The following is a 24,113-nucleotide window of genomic DNA, read 5'->3' on the forward strand; positions in this document are numbered from 1 at the left end:
GGTTTTTTTTTTTTAATAAATGGAATTGCTTTGGAAAGTAGAAATTGGTGGGGTTCTAATCTCCTAAAAAAGGGCACCCCTTTTCCTCACCTGCATCTTGAGCCAATGGAGAAGTTAAGACCGAAGAGCCCACAAACAGAGGAACAGAAATGGTGCTCACCTTTTAGACCGATAGAGCCTCGGTTGGAGGTGACTCAGAGTAGCAGCTAAAACGGACTTCCTCGTTCCAATAAACTTTCCCCACTGGTCTGGACATGGGTTAAGTCAGCACAGCACACACTCCTACCCTGGTTCCTTGTCTCCTCTATTTCAAAGAGTCAGAAGGAGAAAGACTCCCCAGGCCTCAGGATCTTGGGCAGTTCAGGTGCCCCCATCTAGAAACATGGACCCTTGGCCATCTTTCACCAACGAGGTAACTCATTCTCCCTCCTTTGGGAGGAGTAGGGGGTGGGCAGAAGGCCAGGGTGCTTAAAGAAAAATCCCTCTTTATGGAAGTCAAAGAAGAAAGGGGCTTTTCTCTTGAACAGAGGTGAACAGAAACTAAATAAATGGCATTTATACTTATCCATCCCCTCTCTTACCCACTTCTTCAGCTCTTATCTCTGAGGCTCTCCTTCTCCTCCAGTGATTCCCTAGTCCTGCCACCCTATTGCTGGTCCTGTACCCCGTACCCCTACCCCCAAGCACAGGTTTCCCTGCAGCCCCGTCAGACTGGACCGCATAGCTGTGGACAAATCCTGACTCCCAGACAAGGCAGGCTGATGCTGCAGACTGACTGTGTGCCCCCAGCCCCCAGATTCTCATGTTGAAACTGCTCTCCAGTGTGAGAGTATGTGGAGGTAGGGCCTTTGGAGGTGATTAGGTCATGAGGGTAAAGACTTCATGGACGAGATTAGGGCCCTTACAAAAGAGGCCCCAGGGAGCTCCCTGCCCCTTCTGCCATGTGATGTTACAGTGAAAAGAGGGCAGTCTGTGAGCCAGAAAGCAGGCCTTCCCACACACTGATTCTGCCAGCACCTTGATCTTGGACTTCTCAGCCTCCAGAACCATGTGAAGTAAACTTCTGTTGTTTATAAGCTACCTCGTCTAAGCAGCCTGAACAGACTAAGACAATTGATTAAGGGGAGTCTGGAGTAGCTGAGGTTAGCTTCTGTCGCTCTTTCAGTGAAAGAAAGGTAGGTAGGTAGGTCTCTGGTAAAAATATTTCCCAAACGGTTTCCTCTCTAAAGTTTGCGGCAGCGCCTCACTGAACATCCTTTGGGAGACGTATCTGTGAAGTTGTTTACTTGGCAAGGCAAGAACAACCCATCTCTTTCTTCAGGAAATAGATGTAGCTGGGGTCTCAAGTGAATTTAAAGTTCTACTTGATATGTGATACATGTCAGTGATAATATGGAAAAGAGTGGGTCAAGTCTTGTTAGGAAAAAACAAACAAATGCAAAAATCCACAATCAACATAATATGAAGAAATTTAAATTATTTAGTCACTCATTTGGACTTCTTGGTAGCCCAGTGGTAAAGAATCTGCCTGCCAATGTAGGACATGTGGGTTTGATCCCTGGGTCGGGAAGATCTCCTGGAGAAGAAAATGGCAACCCACTCCAGTATTCTTGCCTGGAGAATCCCGTGGACAGAGGAGCCTGGCGGGCTACAGTCCATGGGTCCGCAAAAAGTCAGACACAACTGAGCCACTGCACAGAAACAAACACGATCACCTCTCATGAGCCAGTCACTGCTCGCATTCAAGGAAACGGAGAGGAATCTACTGTCCCTGGCTTTGAGCTTTCCAGTTTTTCAAGGGTATGTAGACTGTTAAGGGAATGCATGGCCAGGGGCGTGGCTGAGGTTTGAGGACTTTTAGGTGGGGCAGTCTTCCTGAAAGAGTCCTGATGTGCAGCATGCAGGGCAAGCTGAAATAGGCAAGGTGAAGGGAGTGGAAAAACAGAGCAAGATGTAGGCAAAAATCATTGAAAAGAAGAAGACAAGACTCAGAGCTAAAAAGAGCCCAGCCTGTTCAGATAATAACAGTGGAGTAAAGATGGAGTAAAGAGTTTAGAGGATGGTAATAAAAGAAAGCGAGGGATGATCGAGGCCAGCTTATGCCGAATGTGCTATGGTAAGGCGTTTGTGCTTTTTTCTGAAGACGTGGAGGCATTGTAAGCGAGGACGAGCATGTGTCTTAGCCATCACCAGGGATGGGGAGAATGTGTAATCGTATAGAGGGAGTAACGCCAGCTCAGGAAACCCTGGTGACATTCACGCCAGGAGACCTTGGTGGCCTGCACTGAGAGGACGACAGTGGACCTGAAGAGCCATGGATGGACTCAGGGACGCATCAAAGACATTAAAGTCAGTAGGATTCAGTCATTTACTGGATGGAGGGAGTGAGGAGGAGAGAGAAGTCAAAGGTAACTCAGGTTTCTGAGTCAGGCAAGCGTGTTGGCACCCATCACCGATAAAGAACATATCCCGAGAGCATTAGGTTTGCAGTAGACTTGGGAGGAAGCTGAAAGCCAGGTTTAGAACACACGGAGTTATGTTCCCTATTGAGTGTCCGAAAGAATGATGTACAATAGGGTTTGCACATATGGGTTAGGAAGTCTCGATAGAAATCTGGGTTTGAGATTGGGGTGTGTGTGTACATGTGCACGCGTCTGCATATTCACTTTGGGTGGAGGAGTAGGGCGGTAGGCACCTTAGGTATGGATAAGTTCCTCCAGGGAAGTGTGTTGAGGCTAAGAACAAAGGAACAGAAATGAGGCCCTGGAAAATATCACTTCAGAAACAGGCAAAAAAACCAGACAGAAGGCAAACCTAACGAGTGTTACAGAAGCCAAGAAATAAAAACTCAGAGTCACCAGCCTTAAGTGCAACAAAGAGGTTCTGGAAGTTTTAGCACGTCAAGTCATCTTCTGAACGTAGTGAAAGAATGATGATATGAGTGACCTTGGAGAAATCAGTGGCAGTAGAGGGCAGAGAGAGAGGCAGATGGCAGTGGGTGAGGAGTGAGGCAGATAGCGAGTGTCAGCAGTGGTGTCAGCCGGGCTGGGAGACAAAGTAGAGAGATAGTGGCGGTGGGGAGGGGAGCGGAGGAGGTCAGTGGGTGAGGAGCCAGGGGCCCTAGAGACGCGGGGAGAATTTTCTGTAAATGGAGAACTGACTGTATGAAAGATGAGCAATTCGAGGCCACCTTCTGATGGAGGAAGAGTGGGGACAGAATGGCTGTGCAGCACCAGGAAAGGGTCTGCTTTGGGCGGGAGGAAGGCAGCTTGCCCACTATGGCAGGAGGAGGGCACAGGTGGGTACGAGGGCGGGTGAGGCTTGTGAACGTAGCAGGTAGGGGAGATCCTCAGGGGATGGTTCCTGTTTTCTCTATGATAAGGAGGAGGCTAGCCACCTGCTCACAGCAGGGAGGAAGGTGATGATGTTGGGCCAGAGAAGAGAAAGGGTGAAATCCACGCTGTCAAGGCGTGGGGAAAACGTCCTGGGAAAATAGGAGATGTCTGGCAGCTTAAGATTAACGATCACAATTTTTTTTTAATAAACTGTTTAAATGTCTTTTTTAAAAGAATCACTGAAACAGCCCTTTATATTTTCAAAACCAGTATAAAACAGGATCCCCTACTGCACACACCATTTCTTGCTGGTTCATTTCCTAAAATGCTCCTCTTTCCTCTTTCCACTTCTCCCCCACTCCAGTTGGCTGGTACTAAAGATTTTCCGGCTCTAGTCAAGCCACTTTTCCAAGAATACATGGACCAGATTACAGAGGCAAGCGCCAGCCAGCTTGCTTCCCCTTCTTCACTTACTTGTGTACATTCAGCTGGAGTTCTGAAAAGAGGAAGTCAGGAGAACTTTTTTCTCTTTTAAAGAAAGATGGGAGAAGCAGGAAGCACAGGCAGGTGGAAACACTGAGGGAAAAAAAGAAAGAAAAAGGGAGCAAATACGGAAACAAGAGTATCAAACCAAAATGTAACCTGAAATGGTGTCCTAGGTCAGAGAGAAGAGCCAACAAAGAAAATGCCTGCTTTCTAACCCAGCGTCTTAGTTTGCTACTAAAATGCTTAGTATCCTTGATCTGGGAGCCCAAGTCACGTGGAACGCAGCCACCTCCTTGCCTTTAGCTCTCTTCTGCCTCATTTATTTGCATCAGCAATGAAGTATTCTGGGCTTTTGTTTGTTTCTTTGGACCAACCCCTTAATTTAAAAATCAAGTCGAGGGAATCAGAAACAAGGGGGCCAGATTCCGCTCCATTCACAGTATTTAACGGGTGCTCCTTACGTGCAGGTACAACTGTTCTGGGTAGTGGGGATTTGCAGAAAAATAGGAAGTAGTCTCTACATTTGCAGTATAATTTCTCCCAGTTGAAAGGAGACCACTGCTTAGGACTCAGGTAGGTAGAAGAGCCCAATCCTCTGGCTTTGATCAGCTAGCCAGACAGTTACTAGCAAGTAGCTTCTTAGAAGAAAGTTTGGGTCCTGCGTGCCCTGTGCCCTGCTTGTATCACCTCTTTCTAACCTCTCGTCCCCTGATACTTCTGACTCAGATTTGCCCCCCGCCGCCCCCCAATCAAGACACCGATGTGATGCAAGCAGATACCAGCTGAAGCCAAAATAGAAAGGATGGTTATCTGGGGAGATAAAGTGACAGGAGTACCGTGTTCCCTGTTCAGGCTGTTGTTCACAGGAATATGTCTTTTATTTATAAACATAAAATTAAAGGCATAGACAGCCAGAGCTTGCTATTACCTCTTCTTCCTCTAACTCTTTTCCTAGAAATACACTTGATATAGCTACCTTCTTTGTATGTAAATTGAATGTGTTAGATGAATGTTTTATACCTGGTTTCATGTTCTTTTAATAGGTTCTATTACTGTTGGGGTTAAGGCTGCTTTCTAAATTTTAATGCTTCAGTATTTTGCTTTTATAGGATACTATTTTATCTGTACTTATCTGAGGCACAGGTTACTGAAAAAGGCAGGAGGTTTTAAAAGATGCCAAATATAGCTGCTGTTCATATTAATAAACTTATTTATACCTAAGTCGGGTATGGCTAAGCAGATGAAGTCTCCAAATTGTCAGTGGGTTTGCAAAGTCGGCAACCCTTAATAGATTTCCTGGTGGTTAGTGGGGCCTCTGTGCCAGGAAAAATGTAGTAGTAGTCTGCTCTTAAACCTGCGTTTTCTTGCTTCCACACACCCAAGAATGAAGTTCAGAAGGATGCCACTAACCTTCTGATGCTCTGGAGAGGTGACTTCATTTTTCTGAGCCTTGACTAAAAAGTGTTATGTGCCTCGTATTCTCAGAGTGTGTTTTTCCTTAAGCGCTGAGAAGATTTTACAGATTGAGCCTCATGAATTTTTACAGCCCGTCTGCAAGAAAGGGAGGAAGAGAGCCTATAAAGCACTCTGAATCATTCGAGACAAAGATAAGAGGATGTAAGGAACCCAAGATACACTTGGCTAGCTCATTTTTAACAGGTTAACTGATGAGCAAGAAGTAATTTTTATACAGACATGAAAACACCTGGTTATTTGTAAATGATGTAGATAAGGAAATTTATTTTCTCCCTGAGATTAAAAACTGATTGTGACATGGTATACTCTCACTTACCCTTGTCAGGGCAAACTTAATTTGAAAAAGCAGTATGAACGCTACATTATAGGAAGGACCTTATATTCAAGAGTATCATCATATCAGTAATTCTGTGAGCAAGATTAGTCACAAAAATAATGACTATGCTTTATGAGCATAATATTTGAAGTAATTTTTTAAAAATTCGGCTATAAACCGCAAGGTTAATTGATTCTTTTCTTCCCACTCTATTGTGGTTGACATACTCATTCTTCCCTTTAAAGACCCATTTTATTATGCAAATGGAAAAAAACTGAAAGACTCTGTGTGGGAGAGAGAAGGCTGCTTTCTGCAGGGGGACTCATGCACCTGTTTCGGCCTTCAGCCCCCACCGCTGCTGCCATTGGCTGCCAAGTCCGGGACTTGGTGATCAGGGCTAGTAGGTGTGGGGTCCTTGAATTTTGACTCCCATTCCCTTTGTGACTTTCTCTTATTTCGCTGTCTAATTTCTCCCCTTCCAACTCTCAGCATGCCAGCAGCAGCTGCATCGTGGCACTTGCCCTGCTGCCAAGAGGGCAGGCAGCCTCCTTGGAGACTGTACTGTGCGTTCTAGCCAACTGTTAAGAGCGAGATGCTGGAGTCAAGACATACAGACCGCTGATACTCAGATCCTTCTAGGGGGCATTTAATGGAACACTGTGTGCATGGTATTTTTTTAATTTAAATTTTGGAAACTTTTTATTATGCAAAGCCTTCAAACATATACCGAGGGAGAAAGAACACTGTAGTACATGCCCACGTACCTTTCTGTCCCTCCTCTTCCCCCGTCATCAACACACAGACCGTCCTGTTTCACTGACCATGCTGCTTTCCCCATGGTTTATCCAGGCTACCGGGAGATTTTCTTCCAGGGATAAATTTTTCTTAAATTATGCTTCTTTTCCATCCTTCTTCAATCTAAGATCTGTCCCCTCGATGATTTTCTCAATCCTTTCTTCCCAAAGGTAAGAGATATTAGAGTCTATTTTTTTTCCTTCTAAATTAAGCCAAGATACTACTAAGCCAAGTAACTATCATGTTTTCCCCTAAATTTTTGAGGCTTTGTTCATTCAGTTAGCCAGTCTACCAAAGCATGGCTGAAGTGTGCTTAGAATATAGAGTTTTTCAGTGTAACTGAATTTGAAACTCGTCTCACATCCAAGTATTAACCAGGCCCGCCCCTGCTTAGCCTCCAAGATCAGATGAGATTGGGCACCGAGTTCAGGGTGATATGGGTGGTAATAGGACACGCCCTACAGAGCTGTTGTAAGACTTGGAGAGTTAATATACCTAAGTGTTTAATACGTGCTAGTTGCTATCACCGTCACCACCGCCATCGTTTTTTGCCCCTCACCGTTCATTTGACAGAACGGAGAACTGAGGCCCAGGTGGATGAAGCAGCCTCCTTCCTTCAGGTCAGATGGCAGTTTTATCAGAAGAATTTGAACAAGAAGCCACATGTCTCAGTTCCTTTATTATGCTCTGTCCTCAAGGAATTATGCTCTGACAGCAAGAATGATTTGTAAAGGAAAGGGAAGAGGATTAATAGCAGCATGAACAAAGGAATAAATGTCGCTGCCAGAGGTAAACCTTAGAAGCTCATATGTTTAGAAAGCAGAGAGTGCTCTGGGTAACATGCCTCCTTTTTTAGTGGGAAGGTGAGATTATAGGAATGCTTTTGTTTAAGAAAGGAGATGATTTGGCTAATGAAACTGTAGAACACGTTTGGTACTCAAGGGAGGAAGAGAGGAAAGCTCGAGTATGGGATGTGATCAGCAGACCTAGGGAACATTTGCCTGTGAGAGTAAGAGAGAAGACAAGCTCTGAGAGGAGAGAGGAAGGCAAGATTGTTTGAACCATCAATGAATGTCAAAAACAAAAGGACTGGATGGATCCTGGTCTTCACCTAAAGCCAAAAGGGGTCTGACGTTTCTAAAGTTTTTATTTATCACTGATTTTAGCATGTGCTCAGGATTATTCTACTTACTTATGATTATTCATACAATTTTCATAACGACTGTATGGAATAGGCACTAATATTGGTTTCCTAATAGCTAAGGAAAAAGACACAGAAAGTTAAATAACTTGTCCCAGGCCATTTGTATATTTTTAAGGAGGATTTGTACCCAACCCAAATAGTCGGACTCTAGAATCTGTGTTCTTAAACACTCTGCCATGCTGCTCCATGGTAACCACAGCCCTGGTGTTTGCATAATATTGAGAAAACCAGTGTATAGTGATGCCCTTTAAAGAGGCTAGAATCCTGGCATTGTTGCTCACCAACGCCTGTACTCTTGGCTGATGCAAGGACACGTAATACTTAAGTCCCAGTTAGGTTTCAGGAGGCGGTCTCTGCTCGGTCAGTGCATACGTGGACCTGTCTAATAAGATTCATCACTGGGTGACGTCATGTTTGTTCTAGTTGCCATCCTACGAAAGTACTCTGGTGGTTTATTTTCACGTGAAGCTGTAAAACAACCCTGATAGCGATGTCTTTGGTACCTTCATTCATTCATTCACTGCCCAAGTACTTCTTGAGAGCCTCTGTTCTGGATGTTGGGGGGATGCCAGTGAAGAGAGCAGTTCCTTCTCTACAGAGTCTCCACGGAGTTTCCTTTTCTTAGGGGCCTCTTCTCTTCAGCATATAAACTACCATTATTGCTCCCAACTTCCAGAACAGAAAGAAAAATCAGGAGAAAGTTGTCTTGACCCTACTTTCCTTTCCAGCTACTGGCCATGTCTCTTTTTCCATTTGCAGCATAATATTTAGAAAGTAGCCTATTCTTGTATTGGTCTTCACTTTCTCTCCTGCTACTGTCTCCTAAATACATACCAAGCTGCCTTTCTCCACCAGATCACACCAGCTCCAGGCTTGACTCACGCCCCCCTGCCTTCTAACCACACCACTTAAATGTCTGTCCACTTTGCTTCACCCTTGACTCCACTTCTCTCTCACAGTCCACCATCTATTCCATCAGCACATCCTCCTGACTTTAGCCTTTAGGTCTCTCCAAAACCACTTTCTCTCGCTTTTACTATCACAGCCCTAATCTACATCACTATCATCTCTCTTTCCCAGCTGGTCTTCCTACTTCCTTCCCCAACCCCTATACCCCTCACTGCCTGCTATCAACATGGCAACAAAACAGTTCTTTTAAGATGCCAGAGTATCTCTTCTTAAAAAAGTATTATAATCCCACATATAGTGTATAGTGAAGTCGCTGAGTCATGTCTGACTCTTTGCAACCCCGTGGCCTGTAGCCTACCAGGCTTCTCCATCCATGGGATTCTCCAGGCAAGAATACTGGAGTGGGTTCTTTCTCCAGGGGATCTTCCTTACCCAGGGATCGAACCCCAGTCTCCCTCATTGGAGGCAGACGCTTTAACCTCTGAGCCACCAGGGAAGCCCATACAACAATATAAATGAATCTCATAATACAACACTGGATAAAAAAAAGCCACAAACAGAGAGAGTTTATACTGTATGGTTACCTTCATTTAAAACGTAAAAAATAGGTGAACAGTCTATACAGTAAGAAGTCGGGATGGTGATTGAGGGGGTAGGCAGTTGACTGTGAATGAAAGAGAACGCCACGAGGGCCATTTCTATTTATCTGGGTTCTAGTATTTCGCTGGTTAAAATGTACCAGCTATACACTTAAGATGTACTCCTTTCTGTAGTTTGCACTTCCATAAAAAGTTTTATAAAATTGTTATTTCTTACACAGAAAATCATTTGTTTCTAGACTTAAGAAAGAGGAATTTATCAGCATTTATAGCCATTATAGTATAAGGCCTCCTCAGGCAAAAGTCTTGACCACTCTCTTTTATTCACCAAATATTTACTGAGCACTAGACACTGAATCTGGCATTTGGGATACAGTGGTGAACATTAAAGGAAAAAACTGCTTACGCTTCTGAGGGATGATAATCAGAATAAAGTACAGAATATATCACCAGGTGCCAAGAGGGCAGAAGCAGGAGAGGCGGGCGGAGAATGCTGGAGGGGATGAGGTGCGGGCTCATGGGACAGCCAGGAAAGGCCTCATTGAGAAGGTGACGTTTGGCCCCGCACTGGGAAGGATTGGAGGGAAGGAGCCCCATGTGTATCCGGGAGAAGGGTCTGCAGGGTCCAGCCTGAGGCAGAAATGGGCTGACTGTGCAAGAGCCATGGCAAGAATAGAGGGACTAGAGGAGTCCGAACAAGGACAGACCAGCCAGGCTAGTGTCAGGGACATGCCTGTGGCCAGATCACCGTGGGCCTTGTAAAGGCTCAGGAGTTTGATTCTGCATGAGACCTTGCGAAATGGGGAGTAAATTTTTGCCTGACCTGGTTTGGTTAGGGGTCAGCTGCTTGTAGTGGGAGGCTCTTCATTCTCATTGCTGTCATCTACTTCTGTTCCTCGTCCATGCTGCTACTGGTGAACGGGTGCCAGCTCACTGCACCAGCCCAGGGCTTGCGCCGAGTGCTGCTGTGAACTCGTGCTGCAGGTCTTTTGGTAAACTTCTGTAAGAGACACCAATTTTAAATAAATCAAACAAAATATATCAATTCTTCTTCTTATTCTCATAATAACATAGCATTTTAGTTCCATCATAGGCAGCTTATCAGTCACTGGTTCGGTGCATGTTAGAAGTCAGTTCCCAAGTACACATGAGGGTAAAGCAGGAACGTATGAAAGGCAGAGAATACAGAGATGGGTACAATGGATTGTGTGCCCCCAAGGACCCTAGATTCTCTTTGCTAGTTGCATTTTATTGTGCTTATGTCTTAACCCCAAAGACACGTAAAGGAAACACCAAATACTATCCCGGGCAAGCTGCCCTGTAACCGTGCTGAAGCAGGCAAGGTCACTTTGGCTGTGTTGATAGAAGATTTCAGAAAGAAGCTGGAGATCCTGTGGAGCCTGAAAGTTGACGTCAGACTTGGAAAAGCAGCGAGAGAGACTTTGTGGACGTGATCTGGGCTAGGGAAACAGCAAGAGTGCGCGTCTGTATCTGAGGGGCTTGTGGGTGGTTCATCTGAGTAAGGCTGGGCTTCGGATTCATTTTAACACCTAGGAGATATATAGATGGATGTGTTTCTCAAGTAAGTAAATAGCGGCGTTCTAATCTGAGAATGGGCTTCCCTGGTGGCTCAGTGGTAAAGAACCTGCCTGCCAATGTAGGAGAGCTATAGGAAACGGGGCTTCAATCCCTGGGTTGGGAAGATCCTAGCGAGAAGGAAATGGCAACCCACTGCAGTACTCTTGCCTGGAGAATCCCATGGACAGAGGAGCCTGACAGGCTGTAGTCCATAGGGTCGCAAAGAGGTAGACAGGACTGAGCAAGTAAACAATGGCAGCCTGGGACTATTTATATCCTCTGCATTTCTCAATCACCTTGAGATGTTAATGCCACGTTTTGCTATGTTAATGCCATAGAACCTCAAAGTCTGTAAGATCAAAATGACTTACATATATATGTATTTTTAGACTGGCAAAGAAAACTCATCCAGTGTGACTGTGGCAGGGCCTGAGACGGAAACTAAGGCAGGCCAGACCCTGGAGAACAGCTCACTAATGGCCGAGCTCCTGAGCGACGTGCCCTTCACCTTGGCCCCACACGTGCTGGCCGTGCAGGGCACCATCAGTGACCTTCCCGACCACTTACTCTCCTATGATGTCAGCGAAAACTTATCAAGGTTTTGGTATGATTTCACTCTTGAAAACTCAGTACTCTATGGTTCATAATCGTTATGTCTGTGTGCACCTTAACAAGCTTTGAAACAAAAGTTTGACGATTTTATTTAACTTGTCTGATATTTTTTGTAAAGGCCCTTAAAGGTCCTCAGAAAGCAAGGATCATGAAGCAGATAATAATATATTCATTGCTCTATTTTTTTAGAATAAAGCATATTTGTATAAAAATTAAACTTAAGATCTACTTCCTTTTCCCCTAGTAATAAATACAAAGATTAATTTATCAAGGTTTTTTGAAAGATTTTGTCAACCAGTCTCTCAAAATATAGCACCTCACATGTATCTTAGAAAAACTGTGAAAAAGAACTGAGGCTTTTTTTTTTTTTTTTTGGCACAACTCTGAAATCTCTACTTAGAGTGTGACTTCTCTGGTTTGGAGGAAAACTTAATGTTATCCTCTTTCTCCTTCCACTGTGTTTATGAATGAATTCAGACAAAAAAAAAAAATTGCTAGTTAGCTTAATGTCTTCAGTCTTAATTTAGACATTGATGTGGAAATTTACAACTTTTCCTAGAAAGCAATAGTAGTTTGCTGAGACAAGAATGCTGTATGAAGAATGCTCTGGATACTGTTTCTTTTGAATGACAGATTCTCCTTAAGCCCATGGCAGTCTTCACCTCGATGGAGACCCAGGTTCCTGTCTTTATTTTTTGCTACTTCATGGTTTGCTCTCTCACCAGCTTTACAAGAATATTCTCTGCTTCTGGCTCAGTTGGCATTTTCCCTCCTTACCTCCTGTATTTCTGGTTTATGAAGAGACCCGCATTCCTTTCCAACCTCTCTGCCTCCCAGAGAAAAGGAGCTTGTGATGATATGTATTATTGCTGATAAAGCCCTTATTTAGACATCTCTTGCCCACAACACAGTTCTGACTGACATAGAAAACTGCCATTGGTCCATAAACTATAAAGGGAAGAGATGTGAGGGTATTTTCTATGCCAGAGAAAATTTAAGTTACATTTGTTCTGATTAGTGGCAATACAATTTATTGATTCTGTGCCAAATCTTATATTTTTCATGAAGATAGAGTGCCATAGCAAAACTAAACACTGTGCATAATAATACATGAATTAAGTTTTAATGTGGCATGCATGTTTGTTTAATAAATGTGGCATGGTCTTGATAAACTGTTACATGATTTAAGAGTTAAATGTACATTTATATTGACAAAAATATGCTTTATTTACAAATGATGATACCATATGAGGTGAATGATTAAATCAGATCTTTACATAGTTTTCATAAAACATCAGTCTAGGAAATCTAATTTATTACTAAGACAAATGTGAACATTTTATAGCAGTTTTTGTGAAAACATTTTTTTCAATTATTCATGTAAATATACCTTAACACCAAATGTAAGCAAGTCATCAGTTTGATATGTGTTAAGTTTTGTCTGAAGTACTTATACATTTCATTTATATGTATGTCTACCATGTTTAATCTTATAAGTATTTTAATTTGTCTATAAAAGATAAATAAACATGACTTTTAAAAAACTGATACTTTTTTTTTTTTTTTTACTATTTTCAGATCCAGAAATAATGGTTTTCTTTTTGTTATTCGTATCTGAGTGCAAATTACTGATTCTTTGAGAGGCCAAGATTTAAGTACACAGTTTTTGTAGTGCAGAGAAAAATGAAATTTCCTCTGATATACAGGTAAAAGACTTGTCCTAGATCCTTAAGACTACAGAGATTTGGGAGAAATCACATGGACAGCTCAAGGTAGATCTCCATCATCACAAAATTCAGTAAAGGCCAGTGTTACTGTCCTGTTTTTAACAAAACATTGTAAACATGGCCATTTTAATTTTCTTACTCTCTGTATAAATCAACTATCCAACTTCATTTTACCCAAGAGAAACTTGAAGCCTAGAAAGGTGAAGTGATTTAAGTCACCTCATTAGTGATAAATATTTACTTGAATAGTGTTAATAGTTTTGATATGAATTATAACAAAGTTTGTATGCTCTGGTATATTTGAGGCAGCCAGAGGTTGTAATGATTTATACTTAAACAGGCTGTGAGATTTTGGAGTTAGTCCCCTAATTTCTAGAGTCCTTAGTTCTTTCTCCTGTTATAAATAATAATGGTATGCACTTTACAGGGTTGTGGTAGGGTTTTAGGTGGGGTATGTTAAATGCCTAACAACAGAAAGCTTGAACACGACATAGGAGTTCTGGAAACAGAGCTCTTATAATTCTTATTACTAACCACACACACTCAGCAGTCTGATAAAATGCAAAATACATACTAACTGACCTGCTTAAAGTATAATATAGAAATAGCTACCTACATTTATTGTAGAGCCTTCCCACCCCATTATTTTTTTCTATTAAATACCTCACTAAGGAAAACATTGCTAAAATAGGTTGGCTGACTCTTCTGTAATTCCTTAGTTACGACTTCCACAGGGAACATTTTCTTTATTCCTCTCTTTATCAAGCATCATGGCCCCTTTTCTCAATATAAGTAATCATTATAAAATACTGTTGATACAGAATGTACAAGCAATTTTACTGAATTTTTAACCCTAAAATATATTCAGGAAGTTTCATATTTCTTTTTCAGCTTCTTTACTGACATTTGCATTCTTTAGAGAGGTGATTCTGACCAATTAATTAATGTGGTTAAATTGTGATTGAACTTTTAAAACTGTACCATTAAATGTTAACAAGAGAGCATTTTTTTGTTAACATTTCTAGAAACACAAATAGTTTTTTACGTAAACATTCATGGATACTACTTTTTTTCTCTTTATCAAAGTAAAATGATAAATTGAGAACAGTATAAATGGAAAACTAATTCAAAAAGATACATGTACCCCAATGTTCATAGCAGCACCATTTACAACAGCCAGAGCATGGAAGCAAGCTAAATGTCCATCAACAGAGGAACTGCTAAGGTTGTGTGTGTGTGGGTCTGGGTGTGTGGTGTGTAATGGAATATCACTCAGCTGTTTCAAAAAGAATGAACTAATGCCATTGTAGTACATGGATGGACCTAGAGATTAGCATATTAAGTGAAGACAGAGAAAGACAAACGTGTGCTATCACTTACATGTAGAATCTAAAGACAAATGTACACATCAACTGACCTACGAAACAGAAAGAGAGTTGCATATGTTGACAACAAATTTACAGTTACCAGGAGGGAATGGGAGAGGGATAAGTGGGAAACCGGGGTCCGCATGCACACACCACTATGTATAAGACAGATAATAAGGACCTACTGTACAGCACAGGGAATCTACTCAATATTCTGTAATCCAGATGGGAAAAGAATTTGAAATGAATAGATACATGTGTAACTGAATCACTTTGCTATATACCTGAAACTAACACAACATTGTTAATCAACTGTTCTCCAATATAAAATGAAAATTAAAAATAATTAAAAAATACTACATTGCTAAAAAAAATGCTAACCATCCCAAAAAACAAAAACAAAAAATACTCCCTTATAACATCTTATAATAGTAACTATTTGACTGATGCAATTTCAGTCTTTCAAAGTCAGGAGAAAAGAATAGAAAGAAAACAGAATGAAATGCCTTCTAAAACTCCTAGAGACCTGATTTATTTTCATTCTAAAGTACAGAATGGAGTAGCAAAGAAATAATCTCATTCATGTTCTAAAACTGGCATAAGGAGCCTACCCTCTTACCTCTGATGATAAGAACTGACAAATGAACAGCATAGTCTAACAATATGTTACCTTCAGAGGTGAATACGTTTTCATAATAATGTCATTAATAACATTCGCATGCAGTGTATTGGATACATGGTTGAATGATGTTACACCTGTAGAGCTGCTGAGAAATACGGGATTGTGGATTTATCTTTTGAGTATCTGTGTCATGTTACTAAGGGCACGACCTAAATATTACTGGAAAACCTAAAATTCTCAGAATAGGTTTGACGCCATTTACACATTGGTCTGAAACACAGAAAACCCGTATGTGTCAGGAAGATGACTCTTTATGCCATATAGTTCAGTGGCACCCCATACAGGTGGGGTGAAAAAGAGAAAATGATGTAATGATTGATGCATTGGAACTCTGCTACTAGCCATGCTAGTCAATGTAGTCACGTGTTAATCATTTTTAAAGAAATGTTTTATTTACAGATTCATTAAAAAGCTACATAAATAATGCAGAATTCTTATATCCCTCTTATCCGGGTTTCACTATTTTGAACATCTTACATTAGTATGATACATTTGCTATAACTAAATTATTGAGATATTACTATTAACTAAAGTCCACACTCTACTCAGACTTGATTTCTTCTAATGTTTTTTTGCCCTTCCAGCATTCTATCCAGTGTAACCCATTACATTAATTATCATGTCTCCTTAGCCTCCTTTAGGCTGTGACAGCTTCTCAGACATTTCTTGTTTACAGTGGCCATGACAGTTCTGTGGAGTACTGGTCAGGTGTTTTGTGGAATGTGCCTCAATGGGGATTTAATCTAATATTTTCAAATGGTGAGACTGTGGTTATGGGCTTTGGGAGGAAGACTGCAAAGGTGAAGTGCCCTTTGATGAGATCATGTCATATCAAGGATGCATACGCTCCACATGACAGCCTGATGTTAACCATTATCATCTGGCCCAGGTGTGTGCGCCAGTTTTCTCCACTGCAAAGTAACTCTCTCCCTATTCTTTTCACACTCTACTCTTTGGAGTTAAATCACAAAGCACAGCCCACACTCACGGGACAGGGAAGTAAGCTTCACCTCCTTGTGGGGTGAGTAACCACATAAGTTATTTGGAGTTCTTGCTTATGAGATAAATGTCTCTTCTCTCCTATTTATTTCTCCATCACTTTGTTTTTATGTTGGAACTCAAGAGTATTCAATCCCTTTCCCCCCCAAATACAAATCAGTGGTGACCAAGAGACATGTTTACATTTTTATAAAAGTTAATAAAGATAAGTTGGAACATTTTTCATGGTGCTGATGAATACTATTTGACGTTGGGTGTGATAATATGTTCTATAATTTCCCCAGACTTCATCTTCCTATAAATATCAGATGTGTTTCTCCTGCACTTGCCATGACTCCATGTTCACCCTCGACATTCCCTGAAGGCTGTAAGTGTTGCCTTGTGAGTGGAGCCCTCTAAGATACTTGGCTTTTCCCCACCTCATTCCCATGACGATTGCATCTTACACATAATGACCTTCTTCCGCAAGTGATGTGGAGGCAAGGTTATAGTGTAACCATTTTCCTCTTTATAGAGCCAAGAGAATTCATGAGCTCTTCTCTATAGTAGATACCATTTTTTGTCTGTTTGTTTTAGTCACAGCAAAGACAAGTTATAGCTCCTTAAGTTTCTAAAGAAATGGTTCATTTTCAACCTTTGGGAAGTAATTTTAAGAAACAGTATAAGGAAACTCAGTCTTTTATGAGAGGGAGGAGGTGCCCAAGAAACTCTTATTTTTACTTCTGCTTAATCAAAACACTGTGTGCTAAAACAAGGTTAATCTCATCCAATTTCTCCGAGGAAAAATATCAATCAAAGCAAAAGAGCGTCTTATTTGTCCTTGGAAGAAAGCTGAATATAGTTCCTTGTCAAGAATTTGCTCAGTCCCAATTTTCACCCCCACAAAGGAAATAAATTCCTTATAATCAAAGGTAAGGCCAAGGATAATTGCATCCAGAACAACCCATCAGCACGTTAACTCTGACCCAGGCCCACAGACAGCTTGTTAGTTACCACCCAGGCCAGAGAGAGAGACAGACAATAGACCATTTCAGAGGTCAGTTAAGGAGACGGCCTCCCACTTAGGACTGCTGCCAGGGACCTACAATCCAGTGTCTGACATCTGGGTTCTGCAGCTGCCAAGCCTGCCCTTGTGTGGCCACAGGTGTTGGCTATAACTCTCAGACACATGGAAGAAGTAGTGGAGTAATGTCAGCTTCACTATGCACATGTATGTTTGTAAGTGTGTGTGTTCATTTTGCTTTCCAAAAGGCACATGATTTTTTTTTGTTTGTTTCAAAATTAATGTATTTCTGCATTATGGCAAGGAAGAGTTGGGAAACTAACAAAGAAGAAGCTTTTGTGCAAGAACAAGGGCGAAACAAAGCCGAGTTCTTACACCTACAGGTTAGGCCATACACACACAGGCTGTGTGTGGCATTGCTGGCTTAGTCTTTTGAATAGGTCTTCTCTGGAGCCAAAAAAAACCAGAAATGGATGCAGAAACACCAACAGGCAAACACAGAACCTAAATATTTATTTTCTTCCTATATCCCCTGCCATCCTTGTTCTGGATCTTCATGAGAATTTGTACTCATCAATGTGTTTTTGAATCTGGGACAGACTGTATCTAGGTTTAATTTCACACAGCATGAACTGTACCCATCACTTAATACACTTAAAGCTGTAAAACTAAGTTCTCCTCTTCCCCTTGTTCCTGTTTCTGAGGCAAATCTAGAAGTTTCTGTCTTAGGTATTTGAGGTCCTAACCCTAAAGATTGCACTCATCTCACACACTAGTAAAGTAATGCTCAAAATTCTCCAAGCCAGGCTTCAGCAATACATGAACTGTGAATTTCCAGATGTTCAAGCTGGTTTTAGAAACGGCAGAGGAACCAGAGATCAAATTGCCAACATCCATTGGCTCATCGAAAAAGCAAGAGAGTTCCAGAAAAACATCTATTTCTGCTTTATGGACTATACCAAAGCCTTTGTGTGGATCACAATAAACTGTGGAAAATTCTGAACGAAACAGGCATACCAAACCACCTGACCTGTCTCTTGAGAAACCTGTACGCAGGTCAGGAAGCAACAGTTAGAACTGGACATGGAACAACAGACTGGTTCCAAATAGGAAAAGGAATACGTCAAGGCTGTATATTGTCACCCTGCTTATTGAACTTATATGCAGAGTACATCATGAGAAACGCTGGGCTGGAAGAAGCACAAGTTGGAATCAAGATTGCTGGGAGAAATATCAATAACCTCAGATATGCAGATGACACCACCCTTATGGCAGAAAGTGAAGACAAACTAAAGAGCCTCTTGATGAAAGTGAAAGAGGAGAGTGAAAAAGTTGGCTTAAAGCTCAACATTCAGAAAACGAAGATCATGGCATCTGGTCCCGTCACTTCATGGGAAATAGATGGGGAAACAGTGGAAACAGTGTCAGACTTTATTTTTCTGGGTTCCAAAATCACTACAGATGGTGACTGCAGCCATGAAATTAAAAGATGCTTACTCCTTGGAAGGAAAGTTATGACCAACCTAGATAGCATATTCAAAAGCAGAGACCTTACTTTGCCAACAAAGGTCCGTCTAGTCAAGGCTATGGTTTTTCCAGTGGTCATGTATGGATGTGAGAGTTGGACTGTGAAGAAAGCTGAGCACAGAAGAATTGATGCTTTTGAACTGTGGTGTTGGAGAAGACTCTTGAGAGTCCCTTGGACTGCAAGGAGATTCAACCAGTCCATTCTAAAGGAGATCAGTCTTGGGTGTTAATTGGAAGGAATGATGCTGAAGCTGAAACTCCAGTACTTTGGCCACCTCGTGCAAAGAGTTGACTCACTGGAAAAGACTTTGATGCTGGGAGGGGTTGGGGGCAGGAGGAGAAGGGGACGACAGAGGATGAGATGGCTGGATGGCATCACCAACTTGATGGACGTGAGTTTGAGTGAACTCCGGGAGTTAGTGATGGACAGGGAGGCCTGGCGTGCTGCAATTCATGGGGTCGCAAAGAGTCAGACACGACTGAGCAACTAAACTGAACTGAACCCTGAAGATTTGGGCAGTGGTAGAAATGGATAATTAAGAGAAGGGAACTAAACTGGTAAGAACTATGAAGAGCTAATAGTCAAGAGCATTTATAACTGTATTTCCATAATTAAACATACACTTTCCCCTTGGTTTGCCTGCTTCGGAGCTTGTATTTAGACACTGAATTTAATGGAGGAGGAATGAATCTTCAGATTTCATCTTACTGAGTCTTTTCTAAAGAGAAATGCTTGTATGCTAAGGCCAGGGGTTCTCCATCTTTTAAGACCAATGTGCCCTACAGTGTTTTCCATACTGTCTTCTAAGTATTTCACCAGCCACGAAAATGTTTAACAGGTTTTATTGTGTATTTTGTATTCCAAAAACAGCAGGTCAGTTGAATATGCTTTTTCCAAGCACAGCCACCACCCCCATTTTCCTTAAGAACCTATGCGCTCTTCTTGATGCTCCTTCAGTCTATGCTTAGCACATAAACACATCCTCGATCAGCATTTGTTGAATGGTTGAGTCAACCAGTATAATAAATCACCACATTATCTGTACGGGAGACTTCCCAAAAGCAAAGGAATAGAATTTCAAAACTTTTGTCATTTTTCAGGCCCCAGTAAGTTCCCCAAATTATCATGCTGTGTTTACACAGCTGAAAGTAATGCTTAGTTTACCAAGCGTCTACAAATTGTGCCTTTTGTCTGTTTCGGGTACTCTCCGTGTTTTCCTGGTTGTGTTTTCCTCTGCCCATAATAACTGTGTATGTCCTCTTGATGAGTGAGGCCTGATTCTAGACAACACAGTGTATTTTGGTGCTGTGGATTCGCACTGGAGGTTTTGTCTGGCAGCCTACTCTCCCTTGTGTGCTTTTGGTTATGTTTGTGTGTGTTCATGACACAGAGTTTATTAATCCTGTCTGACCTGTTCTTCAGAATGGTTTCCTTTTTCATATGTTTTCCATTGAGCACACTTGGATATTTTAAACGACCAGCTTTTAGGGGAAAACAGTTTTCTAGAAACAGTAGTACACGTTCTTTTGGGACTCGTCAGTGTCTGTCTCACATTTCCTACTCAGCCAGCTCTTCCCTCTTCCTATAAACATGTTCAGATCTCTCCCCTCCACCTCCAGCTATAAACTCCTTTTCCTTCTCTTTAGTGTCCAGCTTCTTGAGAGAGTAGTTTGTGCCTCCACTTCTTTCTAGTCTTTCACTGACCCTCTGATTAATCTGATTTCCTATCCCTGTTTAGAACTTCCAGAGAGCTGATTCATACAAGAGCCACCTCCAACCTGCCAAAGGCCTTACCTCAATTCCCTAGTGGCAATTTATCACTGTTGATTAATTCCAGGTTCCTGAAACCAACCCTGCCTTTCCAGCCTCACCTAATGCTATTCTCACTCAGGGCCTCTGCGTTCTTGCCCTGGTAAGCGATGCCCTGTCCCCAAGCATGCCCTACCTTCTCTCACCATCCTTGCATTTCCTTCTTTTTCGCTTGTACCGCCCTGACCTTCCTTCTTCTTCTTGTTTTGTTGTTTGTTTTCCAGTCAAAAACATCTCTTCGGGGATGCTTTATGGAATATAGAGGATATGAAATTTAGGATCACAAGATCAAGCAGTTTCAATCCTCTCAAAAGTCAGCCCAACCCTCAATGCTCTGCAGATGTAAAACCACTGGTGAGACTCACTGAAAGCACTTTGTCACAGAGGAGGCTTTTTGTGAACATTCACAAGAGTATCTGTTAAGTGCCAGACCACATCACATTACACTCATGCAGCAACAATGCATTCGTACCTTTTTCATTAGTCACTAGTGGTCAGCTTCAGAAAACACCAGAAAGAAGCACAAGAGGGCTCACAAAATGGGTTAAAAAAAGAACCTGTCCTTGAAAAGCACACTGAAATGGAGGACCAGAAGACATTTTTTAAAGTATGCACCCTGCAGAAAGTATTCATTCCATGATCTCAAGTGACCCAACCTGTGATAAATGTTGTTACAAGGTTTCACTCAAGTAGCACCTCCTCTGGGAGCCTTTCCTTATTCTTCCTAAGTGGGACTGGATTTCCTGACACGGTCCTGCCGTGGGTCGTATACACAGTATACGCTCCTGTGTGCGCTTCTTTCAAGGCCCTTGACCCACAGTATTGTAATTGTTTCCTCACTTGTCCACTGCACAGCTCTGTGAGTGGACCCTAACATACATGTGCTACCATGGTTACCATGCTGCTGCCATAGTGTGCGTGCTCAGAACAAGTTGGCTGAATGGACACATGATGGAATCACCATTAATCCAAGGAAATGTATGATATTTTTCATCTACGGTAGAATTTGCCTTTGAGTGTCTTTTTGGAAGCCTTTAAGCATCCTTCTAGATGTTTGTACTAGAACATGCTAAATTTATTAATGGCCCTAAATTTATCTTGTATCCTACATAATTTAGCTCTTAAATTTTTTGAAAGTAGAAATCTACCTTTGGTTTGGTTAGCTGTATCAGGAGTACTAATACTTCTTAGTATTGGATACAAAAGGTAATAAATACCAAAAGAATTTTTTGTGTTTATTATCACCTTTTTCAGACAGTGTTAAGTCTTTAGATTAAATCTGGGGAGTTTAAGTGACTGTAAATCCATCTGTCATAACTTGGGTTTTATATTTCAGTTTTCCTTAATGTACACAGAGCTGGAACTTTCTTCTGTCTTCTATTAAATCAACATTGATTACTGCTAATTAAATTACATGGCTCTTCTTAAATCATAGATCTGTGTAGATTTAAACATGCACCATAAAAATTGAATGCCTGCTTTTTTAATGGGTTGTGGCATTTTGTTTTTATGTAACCTAACCTCACTGACTTTGGAATATTTAGACTTTGGAAATATTAACCCTTCCACATTCTGGAAGGACAAGCTCATTTTACTTTTGAGGAGAAACAAATAATTATCTGAGGAAAGATCATCATGTTGATTTTTCATGTAATCAAAGCAGATTCTAAAATATTCTTTAACTGGTCCATTCACTTGGTAGCCAGTTTACTGCATAAATTCACCTTAATTTCTATAATGCATTATAATGACTATACATTATTAATCAATTACATCTCTAACCAGTTTGGTCACCACATTAATTATTACAATCTCTAAAGTTCCTCATTTTTATGGATACTCCCTTCTCCCTAGATGCAAAGATAAAGACATACATCATTTTCAACAGATGGAGAAAATAACAGTAGCCAATCTCTTAAAACTTACATTTAGTTTATAAAAAGCAAAAGGCAAAAATCCCTGTTATGTTGGTTAACACAATTCTATGTTTCTGTTGTCTAAATAACAACTTGCAAATACTTTAACATCAAGAAGTAATAAAATCTTCCATTAGACAAGCTTTTGGGCAAAAATAGTCTCCCAAATTCAATCTGAAACAAAGTCCTTAATCTTTATTACCTTCCTATTCTTGACTAAAACATTGTGTTAAATGAATATCAAGGGTCAACAGTTTCTTTTTTCCCTCTAATTGAAAGACTATCTCCCGAAACTCTCTCTGCTCATCTGAGGTTTACCACCATAGTCATTTTATGTGACTTTAAGTTTCTATGCTTAGCAATGTACACCTATTGGAGAGTGACTGTAGGAATAAAACCCTCATTAAGCAAAGCACTAGTCTCCTGGGTGTAGGTTATTTCCATTTGGGTTTTCGAGTGTTCATGGAGATACACTGGAGGCACAATTTATTTTTTCACGTAGATTGTGATAAGAGCCTCATTTCCCAGGGCAGCCTCTCCACCCTACAGGTTGGAGATTGCTGGGCTTGCTGCCTTTGTTGTGGATCTGATGCCAGATCCCTCAGCCCAGGCCTGCTTTGTCACACTTGTTAGGTACCAAGTGCAAGAAGTGTACCCAGCACTTGACAGAACAAAAGACAGAAGAGGCTGGAAGGCTACCGCTTTCATTCCAGAATGTGGCATAGCTGACAGCAATCGCAGTATCTCCTCAAGAGCCAGTGACAGCTTAGGTCATCAGCAAATGCCGGGTAGGTAAGCCAATTTAAATGAAACTCCTGGAAAGACGGGACTGGGAGGGTGTGTGGGAGTTATTTAGAGGAACCCAGGAAAATTTGGTGGGAGCTATTTTTTTTTTTAATATTTTTCCCTTTGCCTAGAGTGTGTAAGATGAAACACAACAAGATATGAGAGAAGTAGGCAGGGGAGGGGGTAGTGGAGCGGAATGAGTGTCCCGCACGCAGAGAGGAAGCTGTGTTCTCTCGTGCTGTGTTTAGTCGCTCAGTTTTGACTCTTTGCGATTCTACAGATTGTATCCCACCAGGCTCCTCTGTCCATGGGGGTTCTCCAGGCAAGAGTACCGGAGTGGGTTGCCATGCCCTCCTCCAGGGGATCTTCCCAACTCAGGGATCAAACCCACGTCTCCTGTGTCTTCGGCATTGCAGGCAGATTCTTTACTGTCTGAGCCACCGGGGAGGCCCCTGGATCTCGTGAGGGACCTAACAGTTACCAGTTTCTTACTGCCGCTGTCCTCCTGGGCCCCACTGTCCCACTGAGCCTCATTTCCTGTGCGGTCCAACCAGGCCGACCTCCCTCCTCACTGCCTGTTCAGCCCCACCTCCTTTCCAGTGCCCTGTCGGTCCTCTATCGATGCTGTTCCCTTTCCATCTTCTCCTCTGCCTGTAAGCATGCCACCCACTGATAATGCCGTTTGCAGCAACATGGGTGGGCCTAGAGAGCATCATAGTGAGTGAAGGCTAGACAGAGGAGCAGTATCATGACATCCCTGATACTCGGAATCTAAAAAGAAACGATACTAATGAACTTACTTACAAAGCAGAAACAGACTCACACACATAGACAACAAACTCATGGTTCCGGTTGGGGAAGATGAGAGGAAGAGATAGTTAGGGAGTTTGGGATGTCCTGCTATCTTTAAAATGGATAACTAATAAGGACCTATTGTACAGCACAGGGAACTCTGCTCAGTATTATGTGGCAGCCTGAATGGGAGG

At 41.8% G+C, this 24,113-nt stretch overlaps 1 protein-coding gene across 1 annotated transcript in view; it reads left to right on the forward strand.

Moving 5' to 3' along the window:
• The window catches only part of UMAD1 (UBAP1-MVB12-associated (UMA) domain containing 1), a 295,880-nt gene that overhangs the window by 241,030 nt on the left and 30,737 nt on the right, over positions 1–24,113 (forward strand). The window contains exon 5 of the mRNA XM_002686687.6: positions 11,088–11,302. Within this exon, the coding sequence (XP_002686733.3) occupies positions 11,088–11,302 (215 nt within the window). The remainder of the gene's footprint in view (positions 1–11,087; positions 11,303–24,113) is intronic.

This window comes from Bos taurus, chromosome 4 (genome assembly GCF_002263795.3).
Source record: "Bos taurus isolate L1 Dominette 01449 registration number 42190680 breed Hereford chromosome 4, ARS-UCD2.0, whole genome shotgun sequence".
NCBI lineage: Eukaryota > Metazoa > Chordata > Mammalia > Artiodactyla > Bovidae > Bos > Bos taurus.